This window comes from Panthera uncia, chromosome D1, assembly GCF_023721935.1.
Source record: "Panthera uncia isolate 11264 chromosome D1, Puncia_PCG_1.0, whole genome shotgun sequence".
Classification (NCBI taxonomy): domain Eukaryota; kingdom Metazoa; phylum Chordata; class Mammalia; order Carnivora; family Felidae; genus Panthera; species Panthera uncia.
Genome location: NC_064808.1, coordinates 7399638 through 7419693, shown reverse-complemented (window position 1 = coordinate 7419693; position 20056 = coordinate 7399638). Strand labels below are relative to the sequence as shown.

Here is a 20056-nt window from a genome sequence, read left to right as displayed (position 1 = left end):
CATAGGAGAGCTGGTTGCAAACATCCTGCCCCTTTACACCCTGACTTTGGAATGTGTGTGGGGGGGGTTTGGTTGTTTTTATTTTTGTTTTTTTGAGCAAGAATTTTGTTTTACATAGCCGCAGTACACTTACCAAATTTAGGAAATTTAACACTGATACAATACAGTTAACCCTTGAACCTCACGGTTAACGGGCTCTGACCTCCATGTAGTTAAAAATTCACATATAACTTTTGACTCTCCAAAAACTTAACTACTAATAGCATACTATTGACTGGAAGCCTTACCAATAACATAAATAGTTAACACATATTTTGTATGTTATGTGTATTATATATTGTATTCTCACAATAAAGTGAGCCAGAGAAAAGAAAATGTTATTAAAGTCAAAAGGAAGAAAAATACATTTACAAGTACTATACTGTATTGGGAAAAAAATCCACATGTAAGTGACCCATGCAGCTAAAACATGTGTTGTTCAAGGGTCCTCTGTACTTTTATCAGTTACGTAATCCGCAGTCAAATTTTGTCTGTTGTCCCAGAGGTGTCCTTTATAGCTGTTTTCACCCCTTTATCCAGCATTCAGTCTTTGATCACATTTGGATTTATGCTTTGAAACCGCCTCACTCTGTTTTAATTTTTGTTATTTTTTATTGAAGTACAATTAGCGTACAATGTTATGTTAATTTCAGGTGTACAATATGATCCAGCAATTCTGTACATTACTCGGTACTCATCACAATAAGTGTACTCTTAATCCCCTTCACCTGTTTCACCCATCCGCCTCACCCCCCCTCTGACAACCACCAGTTTGTTTTCTGTATTTAAGAGTCTGCTTTTTGTTTGTCTCTTTTTTCTTTGTTCATTTCTTTTGTTTATTAAATTCCACATAGGAGCGAAATCATATGGAATTTTCCCTTTTATGTCTGACTTACTTCACTTAGTGTACCCTGTAAATCCATCCATGTTGTTGTAAAATTCTCAGTCTTAGTTTGCTGTTTTCTTACTAGATTGAGGTTCTGTGTTTTTGGCAAGAGTATCATAGAAGTAATGTTGTGTCCTCCGTGCATTACACCACGAGCCACATGGCCTGTTTGTTCCCTTCCTAAGCATTCTATGTTGAAACTGTACTTGTGGTCTTAGGAACTGTGACATGTATGTACTTGGATGCTGACTGTAGGAATCCAGCTTAGTATTTGCTCTCATAAGAAGGCAGCACTCTGTTCAGCTTTCCTGTCCAGTCAACTGAGCCTGACTTGCCTCCCAACTCTTCCTTTGCAATGTCATTACCTGGGACTCTCCGCTTCCCATCGGGAGTCACAATACCTCTTATTTCTCCTGGTGTCACATCCCTCGGCTGGAATCTCTGAACCAGTGATTACTTCTTCTGTACAATCAGCATATCTTTAGTGTGAACGTTACAAGTTAGGTTCCTTTGGCTCTGGCAAGGTTAGGCTTCAGAGGAGAGTATTGTGTTTGAAGATGGGGAAGAACTAGGTACCAGGGGGCCCACTTGAACAGATTCAAGTTCATTTTACCCTCAATCACAGTCTTCCAGGCCTACCGTATTTTGATTGTAGTTAAAATTTGAGTGTTTATTGTATGTCATTTACAGTGCTAAGCATTCTACTGCATTAGCCTTATATAGTCCTTAAAACAACTCTAAAAACTAGATACTACTTTCTTTATTTTACCAAAGGAAAAATAAAGGTTTAGAAAGGTCAGTTAAGACAATACAACTAAAAATTACCAGGACTCTAAACTCCTGTCTCCAATTCCAAAGCCCTTACTGGTTTTTTTATAAACAGAAGAATCCTACAGTAGGGCCATTAGTGTTGAAATTAACCTTCACAGATTGAAATTCAGATGTAGTGTCATTGCTAGATAGGAGATAATTGCTAGCAACTTTTACACACATATTTTGAGGTGTCTGTAAATAGAAGAACTTAGATTTTTCCAATTTGGATGTCCCCTGCCATAAGAGCCACTTGCCTAAGACAGCCTTGGTTTATACCTATTTCATAACAGTTATTAATAGTGGCCCCATTCATTTGCAGAGGCATTGGGTTTTTTTTCCAATTTTTTTAATGTTTATTTATTTTTGAGAGAGAGACCGAGCCTGAGTTGGGGGAGGGGCAGAAAGAGAGGGAGACACAGAATCAAGAGCAGGCACCAGGCTCTGGGCTCGAACCCACAAACCATGAGATCATGACCTAAGCAGAAGTCGGACACTTAACTGACTGAGCCACCCAGGCGCCCTCAGAACTATTATGGTTTAGATAATGATATGGTCCCCTGCCCATAATCCTTCCTGAGTTCTCTTCAGATTAACAGAGAGACTGGTATAATTCGTTGTAACTAATGCTAACAGTTTGGTTTGTTTTTATCCATCACTCTCTCTGGCCCGGCCCAATTTACACATTAGCTTTGGTTTTACAGTGACCAAACGATAATTTATTGGTATGGTTTGCTTAATTTATTCAACAGTTATCAACACTTTGTCACACTTGCTGTACATCCTTTCTGCTGAAACATTTAAAGAAAATGACACTTTACCCCATTATACTTCAGTAGCCATCTCTAAAAAAATAAGTTTCTAGTTTTTATGAACCTGTCCAGAAACCACAGGAACCTTTTGCAGTGTGAATCATCACTTCTGATATAATTTGGTTTTCATGTATCAAGTTCTCTTAAAGAGGGGTGTGCCTGCAATTGCATGCTAGTGTGATGCTTCTCAGGTACGCAGGACACAGCCAAAGAGCGGTGCTGGCCACGTGGCCGCATGTAACCTATGTTTCCTTTTCTTTCGGCAGTGCACGATCTGATTTTCTGGCGAGATGTGAAGAAGACTGGGTTTGTCTTTGGCACCACACTGATCATGCTGCTCTCCCTGGCAGCTTTCAGTGTCATCAGTGTGGTTTCTTACCTCATCCTGGCTCTTCTCTCTGTCACCATCAGCTTCAGGGTCTACAAGTCTGTCATCCAAGCTGTACAGAAATCAGAAGAGGGCCATCCATTCAAGTGAGTTGAAGTATCACAAGTAACACTGTAAACTTTAGGGAGGGGGTTTGCTGAGGCCGGTCAGGTCTGTAATTCAAACCTGACAGAGTCAAAAATTATAGGGCCTAAAGCAGCTGATCACTTGCATGAACCATCACCTAAAAACCTGTCACTTAAAAAGTGGCCAAGAACTTTTTGACAAACTTACACTTTAAGGACAAAGAAGACAGTCTAAATTCCTGAGCAGGGTAGAGAGAGCAGGGCCTCCAGGACAGCACTCAGTTACATGGAGTCCCAAGGACATATTTAAGCTTCCACGCAGCTAAATCTTAAAGCAACTTTGACGTCTAGATACTGAGCCTGCACTCTAGGCGATACCAGAATTTGATGTGTTTGCTCTTAGTTTTGTTACTGATTTCCTTTTTAATTTTCCTTTAGTTTTCTTAATACCAGGAGCAGGTCTTGATGAGATCAGTAGGTCATGCATTTTTAGAATCCGCTTGCTAGCTTTCCTCATTGTGCTGTGATTTTAACAAATGTTTTCCTCACACTTTTCCTTTTGAAAATCTTAGTCTGTAAACATTTTTAACATTTGCAAATAACGGTTTTTTTCAAAACCCCTCTCTTGTAAGGAAAGAAACTCTTCTGTGACCTCTCGGGACTGTGACAGAATAGGTGTCTGGCTGCAGCTCTGGTCCTTTTATTTTCTCTTAGTGAAAATAGAACAGATAATTTAAACTGTATGTGGCATTAAAAAAGTTATTGCAAGTTAGTTTTAATAAATCAGTAGGTGTTCAGTGAGTGAATAAATTTTACTGTTTTGCCACAAGCTCAGCTGTCTTAGCAGGGTTTTCCTCTTTTGCATGACAGTGTCGTGGATTTTAAATGTGTATTGCTAAGTCGTATGAATTACAACATCCAGTTTTTGTTATTTTTGTATTTGGTTGTACATATTTTCCTGAATACAAAAAGTAAGCATGCCTGTTCCTTTTCTATGTTTCGAAGACTGTAGGCTCTTTAAGGCAAAAGCAGCCTTCTCTTTCCTGATGTGCCCAGCACATAGCAGAGGGTCTGATACTCAGTAGGCACTCAGTAAGTACTGAGTGAATGAACAAGTTAGGAGCACATGGTTACATGTCAGTTCTGTAGTGCATCTGGAAACAGATGGAAACAAACCCAGGTCTTTCTGCCTTTTTCTATAGTTTACCCTAGTAAACTCAGTATCTGCACCTTCCTTTTTGTTAACAAATACTTTACAATGCCTCCTTTATCATTTTCAAGTGAGATTCATAGGTATCTACAAACAAAATTTCAAAAATAGACTATAACTATAATATAAAGGAATAAGATAAGCTATTCATAATAAAATAATATGTATCTAGTCAATATTAAACTGCTTGGACATGACTACACGCACAAAATAAATACAGACATCAGGAACTTGCAGTTAGATGTATAATCTCCAGTACAGAGGTAATTTTTCAAAATAGTAAAGCATCTCAGTAAAGTTTAGCATGAACAAAATTCAGTATTAAAAAATTCAGGATGTGTTAAAACTATGGGGAAAATACCTTGTTTTTATATGCTCTGGGCTTTTGATAATTATAAATGGGTTCACGCCTTCATGAATATCCTGTGAGGCAGTGAAAGTCATGCAGGATGTAGGACAACTCTTTATTGTGTAAGAACATCCCACACTTTGTAGACATCTGGCATCTCTGCCTCTGCCCACTGAAGGACAAAGGTGTCCTCTCCTCACCCCGTGACAGCAAAAAATGCCCCTACAGATTTCCAGAATGCGCCCTTGGGGGGGTATAGCGCTCTAAAGAACTGCTCTCCTAACAGAAAGAGATCTTCTTTTTCTTGTCAAATGTATGACTGTTGTTTCTTCTTCTGGAAGAGCCTACCTGGATGTAGACATTACCCTGTCCTCAGAAGCTTTCCATAATTACGTGAACGCTGCCATGGTGCACATCAACAGGGCCCTGAAACTCATTATTCGTCTCTTTCTGGTGGAAGATTTGGTTGACTCCTTGAAGGTTAGTTGTTTCTACAGCTTTTGGTGGTGAGACTGAGGAGAACCAGGGACTAACTTATAATTCAGAAGAAAAACAGTAAACAGGGTTTCCTCACACACAAAAATAAATGTATGCTTCTTGTCTCCTGTATTTGGGACAGAAGTGAAATGGGGATAGGAGTCAATAGGAAGGGTCTCCTGCACCTGAAGAACTTCAGAACAAGGAGAATGTAATTGGCAGAAATACAGTTACAGTCTGAGCTTAAGAGAACTACAGAATTGTCTGATGCATCCTTCAAATGTATGGTGCAAATGAAGTAACCCTCATTTTGAAATGATTGATGGTATACATCACTGAATTTATGCAGACTCAATTGGCAAGACAAGAATGGCATCAGTTAACCTAAATTTTACATTATGATTATCCCTGCTTAACCCTCTGATGTTGGCTTTCCCAGCTGGCTGTCTTCATGTGGCTGATGACCTATGTTGGTGCCGTTTTCAATGGAATCACCCTTCTGATTCTTGGTAAGGTGACAAGGAAAATGTCTCCATGCTCTTGGAAGTACAGTTAGCCCTTGAACAACACAGGTTTGAACTGCATGGATCATAACACTTATACGTAGAATTTTTGCAGTACATTATTATTTATAAATGTATTTTCTCTTAGGATTTTCTAACATTTAGTCTTGTCGTAAGAATACAGTATAGAATACATACAGCATACAAAATATGTGTTAATTGACTGTGTTCTCAGTAATGCTTCTGGCCAACAGTAGGCTGTTAGTAAAGTTGGGGGTGAGGGATCAGCGGTTGTATGCAGATTTTCGACTGCACGGGGTATCAGTGCCCCTAATATCCACAGTGTCAAGGGTCATCCGTGATTGGTAAAAGTAGGAGCAAAGAGAATGCCCAGCGTGTCTCTACTCTTTGCACACGGCCCAGCCTTTAACATCCATAAACCTTGAACTGGATGTTGAAAGAACCTATGTTTGTGGCCACAGGTTTATTGAAAGATCCCCAACTATAAAGAAGTATCAAAACAGAAGTAAAGGAGAGTTGTCTACATTTGGTTTAAATATGGGGATCTTATAAAAATAATTTTCGGGCACCTGGCTGGTTCAGTTGGTTAAATGTCTGATTCTTGATTTCGGCTCAAGTCACGATCTCATGGTTCATGAGATCAAGCCCCGTGTCAGCACAAAGCCTACTTGGGATTCTTTCTCTCCCTCTCTTTCTCTGCCCCTCCCCCCTCTCAAAAATAAATATTTTTAAAGAAGAAATCATTTTCATAATTTGGAAATTGTTTGTAATACAAAGAAGGCAGGCAGCCTGTGTACCTATAGCTAACTGTCCTTTTTTTTTTTTTTTTTTTTTTTTTTTTTTTAACGTTTTATTTATTTTTGAGACAGGGAGAGACAGAGCATGAACAGGGGAGGGTCAGAGAGAGGGAGACACAGAATCTGAAACAGGCTCCAGGCTCTGAGCTGTCAGCACAGAGCCCAACGCGGGGCTCGAACTCACAGACCGCGAGATCATGACCTGAGCCGAAGTCAGCCGCTTAACCGACTGAGCCACCCAGGCGCCCCTATAGCTAACTGTCCTTAATTAAGGGCTCTAGGTAGGATTTCTCATATTGAAGATTCAGGTTTCCCTGTATTTGCTGAGGAAAAATGGTGTGTATTACTTGAGTCTTGGGTCTTTTTGACTGCCTCACATTTATACCTGCCGTGTCCTGTGATTCTCTTACAGCTGAACTGCTCATTTTCAGTGTTCCAATTGTCTATGAGAAGTACAAGGTAAGCACGTATCTGTTTTGAATCGGATAAGCCTGTTGATTATGACTAGTTTCAGTTCACGATTTAGGCATCGAAAGTTTGGAGCAACCATTTTCTAACCCATTTCTGCAGTCTGATTTTATAAGTCAGGAGCCTATATGAAATTGGTAATAGTGGTTTCCTATACCAAGAAAAACTGAATGTTGAGGAGAGAAAAGGGTAGGAAGGAGACTTATTTTTGTGCCTCGCTGCGTCTTTCAAGTTTTAATCAGGTGGATGCATTATCTGTGCAAAAAACTAAGTTGGAAGAAATGCTTAAGTAAATAAAAGCTGGTATCTGAAAAGAAATTTAAACCGTCAAGGCTATTATGGGAATCCCATCGGTGTGGAAAGATGTTTGCATTGTGGAATGCCGTGTGCAGAGCCTTGGTGGATGTGAGAAGGTTATTCTTTGTAGGTTGTCATCCATCAACAGACTTTATTTATGCCTTTTGGTATTAAATGAATTAGTCTTACGTGGGAGCCAAAACACGTTTGTGATTACAGAGTATAGATTAGACTGTTTCTAGTATTCAGAAAATGCTTTACTCCAGTGTCTCTAAAGGAAACACCTAGCAAGTAAGACCTTAGCAAAAGAAATGAGTGATTTTTACTCCCAACAGAGTATGAGGTGTTTGTGGCATAATTTAAATTCTGAAACCTTACGTTTTTAAAATATATTTTTTTAAACGGGACATTTTCATTTCGCAGAGTATTCATTACTATTTTTTTAAAAAATTATTAAACTGGACAACAGAACGTTACCTTCAGGGAAATTGTTAATCTGTGTGTTGCCGTAACTGAGTCTCTTTCCTTCCTTAAAGACCCAGATTGATCACTATGTTGGCATCGCCCGCGATCAGACCAAGTCAATTGTTGAAAAGTAAGTATGCTTAAGTTCCACATTTTACTATGACATGTGTGTTTTTCCCCAATTAATTTTAGCCTCCTCTGTAAAATACTGACTCAGAGAAAGTAATTTTCACCCTGAAGAAAAAATGTTGGTTAATAGTTTGATTTTATTAGAAATTATTTCATCTGCTTCCTTAAAAAAATATCCTTTGTGTCTTAGACTAAAAAGAATCAATGGAATTAGAACCTTTGCCTTTTTGAATTGGCCTTTCAATGTTCGTGGTTGCCAGCTCACATGCATCTATTTTCACGTGTATCAATTTTAAGCCAAACTCTTCCCTCTCTTTTCAGAAATAAGAGATTTACTAAAGAAATGACTCAAGGTGCAAAGCTACCTCTTTTCTAAAACTACCAAATCCCCGTTTTCTGTTTTCTTAAACCAATTTAATATTAAAATCAAGTAGTAATAAAATACTGGTAGACATTTTTATGACTCCCTCTATCAAGGAACCATTTGGGGTTTTTTGGAGTTTTTTAAATTACTTAACAGTAAACACTAAGGAACCCATACTTTTAATTAAAATATTAACATTTTTCCATATTCAGACATTTAAGAAACAAAACCTCAAAAGCAGTTATATCTCTTTCGTGCTCTCCCCACCCCCAGTTCCAGTCCCTTTCATATCCCAGATTTTAGTGCTTTTTCTAAAACCGACTCTATGCACACAACTTGGGCTTGATGCCAGGGTCTTTACTTGCTCTTCCGCTTTTTTAGGTATACGTTGGAGCTGAAACCAGGCAAGGACAGTTAGCACAAATATGTATCTGGTTGCTGTTCGCTCCTCATTGGGAAAGATGGTCATAGCTTAGCTTTTAAACCTTGGTTAAAAAGGTCTTGGTTAGTCCCTGCTGGAGTGGCTTCGACACTGGTGTGTGAATGACCTTAGTGATGGGTAACCTTGATGCACAAAATAAAGGGTAGCTTTGGTGTCTGGTGAGGGGCTGGGAACTGTCGCCTGCTCCTGTCGTCTTTTTATATGTCACCTCAACCCTTGACTCTCGGTTCCTTTGGGGCACTAGTGGGTAACCTCGCATTCCCAGAGAAATGGGCTCTTGCACTGCCGGTGTGGAGAACATAGGAGGCATTATGCCCAGATACCCCTTATTCTCCTCTGGAACCCCCCGTGAAGGGGCCAGGAGGTGCAAGCAGTGAAACAGGACAGGGAGCCGGCATGGTGGCAGGGAGAGGGGATGGATCTTTGTGGACCCCTCAGCTCGTCCCAGACCGGCCTCGGCCCCTGCCTCTTTTCATCCAGAGTAAGCCTGTTGGGAATGGGAGGGTAAGTTTCCACGGTGCTCCAGCAAGTTCAGGACTGTCTTCCAGTGTCACTGTTAAAGTAAAAACCTAGAACCAATGTCTGTCTTTTCACCTTCTCTTTTTTCTTTCTTCAATAGGATACAAGCAAAACTCCCAGGAATCGCAAAAAAAAAGGCAGAATAAGTACATGGAAACCAGAAATGCAACAGTTACTAAAACACCACTTAATAGTTATAACGTCATTACTTGTACTATGAAGGAACGTGCTCCGTGTCAGCTCGAGCCTGCATTCCAAGCTTCCTTTTCTTAATTTGGTGTTTTCTCCCCTCCTTTCCCTTTACCCTCAGTATCAAGCACAAGAATTGTTGGACTTCAAAAAGAACTGATATCTTGGGACCCAAAAGAATAAAGAAAGAATCTAATAGGGTAAATCAGTACCTTAATGGTGGTGGGGCTTTTACTTGGAGCTTGAAAGGGGAGAGGTTGGAGGTCAAGGAGAAAATGAAAGGTAAAGCGCTGCCCTCGGATTCTGCCATCCAGTTTTCGAGGACTAGTCTTACGCAGCTTCCCGTCAGTTTTACCCTTATTTTTAAGTTAAGAAATGATGATTGACTTAAGAGGAAATCATCCGGGGACAAGAGTGGGATTCCTTCCCACGGGTCTTTGGCAGCTCTCTGACCCCATCTTCCTGCCCCACAGTGTGAGCGGCTACTCCTAACATTCCTCTTCTTCACGCAATGATAGAACTTCCAAGTCCATGAATAACTTGTAGCTGATAGTGTGCATTCCTGATTCCCGGAATGCCATCTGGTAACCAAGGTTGGAACCGGAAAGTGGGACTGTGAAGGCCCTCCCTCTCCCGCTCACCCCTAGAAAGGAAAGTTCCCGCCATTTGGGAGGGTGGTGTCTGTGTCGTTTCTTGTGGGCACCAGTTCTGAGCTTTAGTTTGAGAACTCATTCCTGAATGTGCTTTCCTCCTCCTTCCCTGCCCACCTCACCTCGAGTTTAATAAATATGGTTGTACTTTTCTTATTATGAAATAAATGTCTGTAACTGCTGTAAACTTGTTAGAGAAAAAAAATAATCTGCATGTGGGCTCCTCGGGTGTTGAGTTATTGTAATCCTGTCTCAGTCCATGGGGGGGAAACATTCTCAAGAGGTGAATACAGAAACAAAAGGCCTTTTTTGCTGTTGTCTTTTCTCTGCAGCTTCCTCCTTCCCATGCCACATCCTTACCCCGTGCTCGTCATCTTACCCTAAGCACCAAAGCCAAGCTGGCTTGAGAGGAGATTGTGTGTGTCTGTGGTGGAGAAGCCACAGGCCAGTGTGAGGAAGTGCATTCCGTGGTTCACAGGGAGCTTTGACTTTGAGGCTAGCTTACGGGTGTGTGTTACGGTTTGCGGCTCCTTCGGCTTCAGGCGCGTGAAATGTCTTAGCGCCTCTGCCATGGCCCAGGGTGCTCCTTCTGGGAGTGCTTTCCCCGAAGCGTTAGGTAAAGGCGACCAGGCAGGGCCAGCTTGTGTTGATGGACTCCGTGCACAACTGAAAGCTAACAGAACAACCCAGACCGACATCGGATGGAGGGCGATCAGGAATCTGATTCCTGTTGAGACCGATCAGCGTCTTTGTCCCCTTCCAACATGAAAATTCAGTCAACTTGAAAGAAAAGTCGTCTGAGCTCCTTCAGGTTGTAAACTCCTAGTCATGAGGGAATGTGCGCTGGTGACTTTAAAGTAAGGGCTATAGTGTTTGACGGTCCCAAAGCAGTGCAACTCTGTAGAAGGTAGTGGAAATTTTCTTTCTACTGTTTTGGAGAAGTTACTTCAGCATTTAGATGGGTAAAAGGTACCCTTGCCTTACTCCATTTTCCTATTTTCTTAGCCCTCTTTCCTTTTGAATTTTTAAGCTGATTTCATGTCAGAGTCAGAAACATACTCTCCATCCTATCTTACGCCCTCCCAGGAAGTCAGTGCACTGATCAACTTTTTGGGCTTCCCCTCCAAAGGACCCTTTTCTGCACTGGAAGCCTCCACACCTAGCTGTTTTGTTTTGTTACTGCTGTATTTAGGTAATTGGACAGATCTTTGTGCCACACAGGAGTTGTTTTGTTTTTTTTTTTTTCTTAAGAAAAACCCATAGGTGAAATATTACTAATGAAACCGTGTGTGCGTGTATGTGCGTGCAACATAAAAATACAGTAGCACCTAAGGAACTTGAATCTTGGTTCCTGTAAAACTGCAAATTGATGTGTTATTAATAAAAAAAAATTGAAAGAAAAAAAAACCACAGTGACTGCGGTGTCGTTCTGCTAACTTTATTCTTTATACACAGTTTGGGTAAAGTAAGAACCAGGCTTCCACCGGCCCCCATCCCCACTCCACCTTTGAGGCTTTAAAAAGCACCTACTAGTTGATACTGGTCATAGTTCCCAAGGTTGCAGAATTTCCATCGTAGAGCAAAGCTGTGCATTTGGTTTCTGAAAGATCACGGAGACCCTCTGAGAGGTGACCTTAGGAAGATGAGGAGTGGGAAGGGCCAGAGGGTCTGTTGTCCCGGTTCAGCCTCACACCGACCTAGGAGGGTTTCCCGTCTGCAACATGAAGCAGCCTATAAATCAGAGCCACCGTGTGCTTGAGTCACCATGGAAAGCGGACACTACATACATCAGGTCTTTGCTCAAAGAACTGTCATCACTTCAGGTTTTTTCTTCCCCCAAAACTAAGGCTGCCATGACCCTTAAGCTGGATTTTAAAAATTTATTCAACATACCTCTTAGAAAACTTAGGCTGAAATTTTTAAAAAATAACTGATGCAAACAACTTCACAAATACACATACAAATGTTCGAGTAATGTCACTAACATGGTATATAAATATGGATTCAGAGTAACATTTACATATTGGCCATAATAGCAAGCATACCATTAACAAAAACTTCATGAAGAAACTTCACCTGTTCATGTCAGACTTCCCAAGGCAAGGAGGAGGCACCTAGAGAGGAGGACCACCTAACCCCCCTGACCCCTAACCCAAGAGGCCATGGCCGCCGTCAAAGCAGGAATCACTACAGTGGCACTCGGGTCACTGGGGCTTAGATCTTCAGCTTCATGATCACTGGAGGGCTTATCAGAAAGGACTGCTGGGTGCCGCCCATTTCTGATTCATCAGGGTGGGGCCCAAGGATTTGCATCTCTAGTAGGTTCCTAAAGTGATGCTGAAGCTACCGGTCCCCGTGGCCACACTTTGGGAACCCGTGGAGTGCTTGGGGCTGCCTCTCCATGAAGACTTTGACTCCTGTCTTCCTAAGGCCTCTCTCCCTATCAAGGGGAAAAGCCATTCCTAACCCGCTCTCTGTCCTGGCTGACCTGAACTTGGGCAGTGGGCTTGGGTGACCAGAATAGGTCACCCCACTTTGCCTACTGTTTCTGAACAGGCAGGGTAGTAAAAGTGGTAAAATACTCGTTCTGGATCTGAAAACAACGTGCACGAAGGAAAATAAAAGAATGGCAGTGCCCAGCCTGGTGCCATCTGCAATCCCTGTTCTCAAGCTTTTAATACTGTCTCAAAAACCCTGGGAGTTTCAAACACACTGGGAATTCACTTTTCAGTCAACCGACAGCTCATGCAGGATTTCCTGAATCGCTGGTGGCATTTGCAACAAAACCCAGAGAATACCAGAGCCCTTGCCCTACCGGAGAGGCCGTGGGACAGGTGTCAGCCCCACTTGTGGGGTTCTGATGAAGACTGCCGCCCCAACCCGGGAGCTGAGGCCTGTGGTGGCCTGGAGACTGCTCGTTCCCAGGAGGCGTGCAGTTCTTTGCCATCCCCAGGTCACGACTGCACTGAAACGGCCTGCAGCACCCAGCATGTGCCATCCTTTGGCAGGCCTAGTGGGAAAAGAAATTGTACGAATTTACAGAGACTGGGAGGCAGTGTGGTGTAGTGCAAACAACACTGAATTGGGAGTCGGGATTTCCATTCTAGTTCTATACTGTTCCTACCTGGCTGTGTGATCATTTCAGTTTCTGTCCTTCACTACCTTATCTGGGAAAGGGGTTAAGGGGGCAGGTACTGGTTGATCTCCAAGGTCTTTCCAGCTTTGACAATCTTGAATTATATAAAAATGCTATAAAATCCGTGGTATAAAATCCAATTCCCAATCAGGAATGAGTCCAGGGGACTGGGCCTGAGGCACTTGAACCTTGGGCTCTGGCCTGGGGGTGCTGGGATGAGGAAGGGCTTCCTCTTTGCACTGGGCTTTCCCACCCACCCACAGAGGCCGACCCTGGCCCCAAGTGCCAGGGCCCCTCCACCTCCAGACCCAACCCTCAAGTCCGCCCACTCACCTCCCCACTCTCAGGCTTTAAGACCAAAGGAACCGGCCTGGCTATGTGAAGAGCAGACACTGGGGCCCGGAGACTTGAGGACAGGCCCCGGAGGAGGGTCACACATTAGTGTGGGATGTTTGGGGTCCCCCAGCCCCACCTCTGTCCTCACTCCTTCCTGTAGGTCCTTCCTCCGCCACCTCACAGCTTATCTCTGATACAAGTATAATAAATAAGACATTTGCACATAAGGGTGAATGGGACAGCTCGCTCCCCGCCCCTCCCCCTTTCATATAAAAGCATTAAATACAGTTTCAAAATAAAATACAAAGAGCAAAAAGGGCCTGATCTCGGGGCCACCTGTTCTCCACAGGAGAATGAATCTACACATCCCACTCGGACCTGCCTGGGAGATCGCGGGGCCCCTTCCCGGCCCCACTGGGCCTGGCGCTGCCGCGGGTTAGAGAAAGGAAGGCCGAGGCCCGGCCCCAGGCCCTTGGGTGCTGAGAATGGGTGGCACGTCCACCGTGTACAAAGGGGGACAGGAAGGGACGGGAATAGAACGCCAACTGCCGGGACCTCCAGTGCCCCGGGCTCGGACTGTCGGGGAACGATAGAGCAGGAGTGCCTGACTGAGTTTAGGGGGAAACGGAGGCCTTCAGAGCAGGAGAGGAGCAAAGAAGAAAAGTGCTAATCCCTTTACAAGATCGGGGCCCGGGAGGGCGTGGCAGGAGCGGAGGAGGCGGGAGGGGCCGCGGGGCGCACCGTCCCCAGAGCCCGCCTGGGAGGGCTGGCGCAGCTGCCGGAGCCCCAGCCCAGCTCCGCCCCCGCCTCCGGGACGCCCGCCCGCGGTCCCTGGTGTCCTCGCCGCCCGGGGGTGGGGCTCCCGAGCCCCGCCGCCCCGCCCCCCACTGGAAGCCCTCGTCCGCAGTCCTGGCCTCCGAGCGGCCGCGAATACCAATGAGGTCCCGGCGGCAGCCGCCCGCGACCCCGGGGACCGTGCCTGCCCGCGTGCAACGCCGCGGGGAACTGGGCCCCCGCCCAGGGACGGCGCCGGCGCGGCCTTCCTGCCCTCCCCCCTACCCTTGGGGCCCTAATACTGACTGTCGGCACCCCCACCCCGGCCCGGCGCGGGGCCGGGGTTGGAAACCCAACGTGCACACGCTCGGAGGCCAAGGTGGCCTTTCGGGAAACGTGGGGCCCAGCGCGGGGGAGGGCCAGGGCTCCGGATCCGAAGCGAGCGCGCGCTTCCCGCAGCGCACCGACCGGCCCCGGCGGGGGGGGGGTGCTCCTGGGCACCGAGCGGAAGCCGGCGACCCCACCCAATTCCTATCTCCGCCCGGCCCGGCCAGCGGGGGGGCAGCTGCGGCGGTCAGTGCCGCGGGAAGCTGGGCGTCCCGGCCCGAGGGCCGGCCGAGCACAGGGCCGAGCCGCCCCGCGAGCCCGCTACGCGCGACAAATGGCGCCCGCTTTGAGGTCCGCGCCGCCGTCGCGCGGCGCCGGAGCCGGCGGCCCGAAGCCCTCGTGGCCGTAGCAGCGCAGCGCCGCCTCCTCGTAAGCCTCCAGGATGGTCTGGCGCTCCTCGGGCGTGAAGTCCATGGAGAAGGGGTGCACCTGCAGGATGTGCCGCTTGATGGTGCTGACCTTGAGAGTGGCCAGCGCGCCCCCGCACACCATGCACACCAGGCCGCGCCGGCTGCCGTCGTAGTCCATCAGGTACTCGCCCCGCCAGCGCGGCTGGTAGTTCCGCCGCTGCTCTCGGCTGCGGGGCGGGGGCGGAGGCGGCGGCGGCGGCGGCGGAGGGGGCAGCGGCGGGAAGGCGAGTCCCCCGGGCTCCTGGCCGTCCTCGTCGTCGTCCTCTTCCTCCGCGGGCCGTTCCGACGGCTCCCCTGGGGAGAGCGGGACGTCGCCTAGGAAGGGACAAAGGACCGCACTGGAGCCGGCGGAGGACGAGCCGACCGCGTCCAGGGTCTCGGCTCCACGACCGCCCGCCTCGGCCCTCCGGGCCCATCCTCCCCGGCCTCCCCTTCAGCCTTCCACTCTCCCCACCCCCTCCCACCCCAGCACTCCCAGCCTTCGCTCCCTGCCTGGCCCGGGTCCCTGCCCCCACTCTCCCGCGCCACCTGCTCTGGCCCTGCGCCAGCTCACCCCACCACTCCTCCTCCGGCTCCTCCTCCTCTTCCCCTCCCCCCTCCTCGGAGGCTGCGGCTGTGCCGGGGGCGGCAGGGTCCCTGGGGGACTCGGGGCAGGGCAGCCCCAGGGCCAGCAGGTGAGCGGCCTGCTCGCTCCACTCCTGGGCGATAAGGGCCTTAACAGGCCCGCTGAGGCGTGTGGAGCCCGGGTGGCGCTGGCGGATGTGCCGCTGGATGGTGCTCATCTTGAGCGAGGCCAGCGCGCCCCCGCACACCATGCACACCAGGCCGCGCCGGCCGCCGTCCAACTCCATGAGGTACTCCAGCCGCCAGCGCTCCTGGTAGCGGCGGCGGTGGTCACGGCCCCGCGGCGACCGGCCCGGGACCCCCACCCTCTCGCCCTCCTCCTCCTTCTCCTCCTCCTCCTCCTCCTCTGCCGGCCCGGGCCTCTCAGGGACCCCGCCAGCCTCTTCCTTTTTTACGTCTGGGGGACTGAGATCCTGAGAGGATAGGGCTCCGGCAGTGGGGGCGGGGTCCCGGCTCTTTCTGGTCAGGTCCTGGGGGACGAGGTCGTCGTCTGTTGGGGAAGGGGTGAGGGAGAGGGGCTCAGCCTGGTGGCAGGGTTGCCCTTACCCACGCAGAGGGGTCCTCACCCCAGCCCCTGTCTAGAAGCCCCAGCCGGTGTGGGTGTGTGTGTGTGTGTGTGTGTGTGTGCCTGTCTGCGGGTGGGTGAGTGTGGGTGTGGGTGTGGAGAGGAGTCCCTCCCGGTTTTGGCCACAGGCCCCACTTTGCAGCCCTAATATGGGGGAGGGGGGTCTCGGCCCAGGGATGGGCCTCGCACCTGGTGGGGACCGAGTGAGCTCAGACAGTGTCTCGGGCTGGCCTCCCCAGGCTTGCAGCAGGGCGCTGCGCTGGGGGCCGCTGAGCCCCAGGGAGCTGGGGTGCACCTCCAGCACGTGGGCGCGGATGTCGTCCAGGTGCAGGCTGGGCAGTGCCCGGCCACAGGCCATGCACACCAGCCGGTTCCCCCGAGGGTCATAGTCCATGAGACACTCTGCCCGGAACCAGTTCTGCAGGGACTCCTTCAGCCTCCGCTCCAGCCGCCGGGCCCCCAGCCCCCTGCTGCCCCCGGCCCTCCGGGAGGCTGACAGGCGCCGACGCCGAGCCCGGGGTGCCACTGGGCCCCCTCGCCGCTGGCATCGGCCGCCCTCACCAGCTGGGGCTTTGCCTGAAAGGGTCGGAGCGAGGTTAGGAACCGAGATGCTGGCGATCCAGGGAGCTCCCCGCGGCAGCCAGGTCCTCCACAAGCCTCTCCCTCGCTCGGGCTCTGCCTAACCTTCGGCCTTCTCGCCCTCTCCCCCCATGCCTTGACTCCTTCACCTCCGAACCTGCCTGCACACAAACCCGAAGCCCCACCCGCTCCTCCCGGAGACCCAGATTCTGGCCCCTTCCCCGGACTTCACTGTCAGGCCGGACCTTTCCAGCACCCTCTCCTCCCAGCCTTCCCCCCCCCCATCCCCCCACCTCCAGTCTCCTTGAACCTTCTACATCCGCAGAACGCCGAATCTCTCTGGGGGGGGTGGGATGCGGGAGACCCCCTCACCTCACTGTCCCTCCCCCAGTATTGTACGGTAAGGGCAGTAAGCAGACCCCACCCAAAAAAGAGCAGTGACTGGCTCAGGAAAATCCGTTTGTTGGCTGGGGAGGCGGCCCCACCTGCCACCCCCGCCCCTGCCTCTCCAAGTCCTGCGTTACCTGGGCCCTTGGGCGGGCAAGCTTGCAGGCTGGCCCCCTCCTCCTCCTCTTCCTCTTCCTCTTCCTCCTCCTCCTCAGCCCCCTGGGCCCCCAGGCCCTCAGACTCTCCACAGGCCCCCAGCCCCAGGTGGGCATCCCAGCTGTTGCTGATGACTTCCTTCTCCCGGGGGCTCCAATGCAGGGAGTAGGGGTGCTTTTGGCGGATGTGCCGCTTGATGGTGCTGAGCTTGAGGGTGGCCAGGGAGCTGCCGCACACCATGCACACCATGCCGTGCCGGGCGGGGTTGAAGTCCATCAGGTACTCCAGCCGCCAGTGGTCGTGGTAGTAGCGCCGGTGGTCGCGGCCGGGGATGCGGCTCTTTCCCGGCCTCGAGGCCCGGGCCTCACAGTGGTCTGAGTATTTCCTGCCTGAAGATGCCGGTCCCCTGGCCCTGGAGGAGGGCAGGGGGGCACTCCCCCAGGACCCCAAGGCACCCCCTTCCAGCTGAAGATCTTGCCCTGAAGAGGGGGGGGGGGGGAAGGGAGACAGTTTTTCAATGTCCGATTTCCAGGGAAAGAACCCAGGCTGGGATTTTGCAGAGAAAGGGAGGCGGGGGAAGGGTCGTTCAGGGGCAGGAAAAGGATGGCAACAGCAACTAGAGGGATGTGGGAGAGGAGGGAGTCAAAGCATTGGCCCCTTTATGAAGAGTGAGGACCCTTTAAGAGAGGGCCAAGAACGAAGGGATGCGAGGGGCGAGCTCTGACTTTTTTTTTAAAAAATGAGGTGAAGGCCAAGCAGGCAGCTGGCTCTCTGTGGCACCCTGTTTGGAGGAGGGCTATAAGAGCGAAGCCAGGAGAGCAGCACGCCGGGGCGGTTCCGGCCAGAGCAGAGCGGGCAGTGGGACGAGAAGAACAAAGGGGGCATCTGTCTGCATCCAGGGCTGCACACAGGACCCACCCGTCTGAGGCCCCAGCCAGGAGGGCCCCACCCAAAGATCTTCCCCCTTTTTCCAATGATGCCTCCAATGCAGCCTTCTGAGAGTCCCATTTTGGGGGGTGCTAAGCATCGTCGGTTCCCCAAATACAGGCACCCACGGGAGGGATCCCCAAGACAAAGCTGTCAACACCTCCAGGGAAAGGAGTTTCTAGGACCCTGACTTCCCTAGAGTCTGGGAGAGCCGACCACCCTGCAAGGGGACCGGCAGGAGGGCCACCAAAGTGGCTACTGAAGATTCTGCGGAAGGGAGTGGCCACCACCCACTGGAGCCCATTAAGTCTTTCTGGGGATTTATTTTTTGCTCTGGCAGAGAGCCGGCCACTGCCCAGCAATCAAGGGGCAGGCACTGGAGAGGCCCAAGCACAGCACACTACCCCGGTGGTGTTGCCTTTGGCCAAACAGGCAGACACCCGAAGCGGTCCCCCACCTTCCTTGCAGTTTGGACCCTATTTTATTTAGAAAAGGGTTTCCTGGCCACATAAGCTGAATGGACAAGTGTGGTCATGCTCCCTCTGGAGAATCTCAGGGTCAGAGAAACAAAAGACAGGACCAGAGAGGACTCCTGTCACCATTGTGGTGTTTGCTTGTTTTGATTTCGGTAGATCCAGAGGAAAAAAAGCAGTGGCTTCAAAGTCAGAGACCTCGGTTCCAGTATGGTTTCACCGGTAACTTGCTCTGTGATCTTTGATAGGTCGTGTGGCTCTCTGGGCCTAAGCCTCTTTGTCTGAAAAGGCACTGGATGGCTAGCTGGTCTCTAAGCATTCTTCCAGCGCTGGATCTATGCTAGTCTAAGGTGGATTGGCCCTTTAAGAGCCCAAAAAAGGGGAGGAGCTGAGATTCTTTAAAAACAAAAGGGGATGGGGAGTTTCTGGGAGGGGAGCTCGAAGATTAGGGCAGAGTCTCCCTAGCCTGGACAGAACCGTCACGGGTCTTAAGGCGCTGACCCTTCAGCAGGGGAATGAAGAAACAGTGTCCTCTGGGAGAGAACGGGGAGGACGGGCTGGTCCTACTATAGCTGACAAATTGTGGCAAAATTTTCTGAAAAGAAGGGAGGCGATAACGCGCGGACGGGAGGGGTATCTGCCTTTGTGAGCGAGCCCATCCCTTTAGAAACTGCCCGCGGTGGGTTAGGTAGTGGTGGGTCCCCCCACCCCCCACCCCGAGGCGCAAGCCAAGCTCTTTCCTAGAAAGAACATGGGGAAAAAGAAAAAGGATTCCTGTCTGCAAGCAAGGCCACAGGAGGGGAGGAGCAGCGCGACTTAAAGCAGCGGAGTTCCCAGCTCAGCTCCTCTAGGGGAAAGCCCCCCGAAAGCGACCCATAGTCTGGGCAGACTTTTAAGAGACAGCCGGATAAGGGAGACCACCTGGGAGTCTGAAAGAGAAAGGGGCGGGGGCGCAAGTCCAAGAGCCTACAGCGCGCGCCCCACGGCGCCTGGCCAGGCCCTTTGGGGACCCTTCGGCCTGGTCTCTGAGGCGGGGGCCGCGGGGCCCTTTAAGGGGGAGGGAATCCGCCCGAGCCCCGCGGGCGGACCCCGGGAGCTGGGCGGGGGGCTCCCCCGCTGGCCCTGCAGCCGCGATCCGCGCCCGCCAGGTGGCGCCCCCGGCCGCCCTGCCCGCGTCCCCCCCTTTGTTCGGCGGCGGAGAGGGGCCCGGAGCCCGGAGCCGCAGCCCTCCCCTCCCCCATGCCGGGGCCCCCGCCCGAGCCGCCGGCCCCAGCTCTTACCGCCGTCGTCCTCCTCGGGTTCCGCGCCGCCGCTCGATCCGGCGGGCGGCAGCCGTCGGCCCCGTGCCGAGGCCGCTGCTGGCCCGGGGCCGCCCCTGCCGCCGCCGCTCCGGCTCCGGTGGTCCCCGCCGGGCTCCATGCG

At 50.2% G+C, this 20056-nt stretch overlaps 2 protein-coding genes across 3 annotated transcripts in view; one reads left to right on the top strand and one right to left on the bottom strand.

Moving 5' to 3' along the window:
• RTN3 (reticulon 3) overlaps nt 1-10071 on the top strand; it is a 59358-nt gene extending 49287 nt beyond the window's left edge. Inside the window, exons 2-7 of the mRNA XM_049644325.1 lie at nt 2814-3021; nt 4901-5039; nt 5476-5545; nt 6770-6816; nt 7659-7717; nt 9142-10071. Coding sequence (XP_049500282.1) covers nt 2814-3021; nt 4901-5039; nt 5476-5545; nt 6770-6816; nt 7659-7717; nt 9142-9187 — 569 coding nt within the window. The 3' untranslated portion in view covers nt 9188-10071. The remainder of the gene's footprint in view (nt 1-2813; nt 3022-4900; nt 5040-5475; nt 5546-6769; nt 6817-7658; nt 7718-9141) is intronic.
• A 1016-nt stretch (nt 10072-11087) lies between these two features.
• Nucleotides 11088-20053, bottom strand: ZFTA (zinc finger translocation associated). Of its 2 annotated transcripts, XM_049644158.1 has the most exons (5): nt 19915-20053; nt 17216-17713; nt 16302-16688; nt 15477-16037; nt 11088-15238 (listed from the first exon to the last, which is right to left on the bottom strand). In XM_049644158.1, the coding sequence occupies exons 1-5, from the start codon at nt 20051-20053 to the stop codon at nt 14775-14777; spliced, it is 2049 nt and encodes a 682-aa protein (XP_049500115.1). In that variant the 3' UTR covers nt 11088-14774. The 2 variants fall into 2 exon arrangements, with proteins under 2 accessions (XP_049500115.1, XP_049500107.1); XM_049644150.1 differs by having other exon boundaries at nt 11088-16037.
• Nucleotides 20054-20056: the final 3 nt, after the last annotated feature.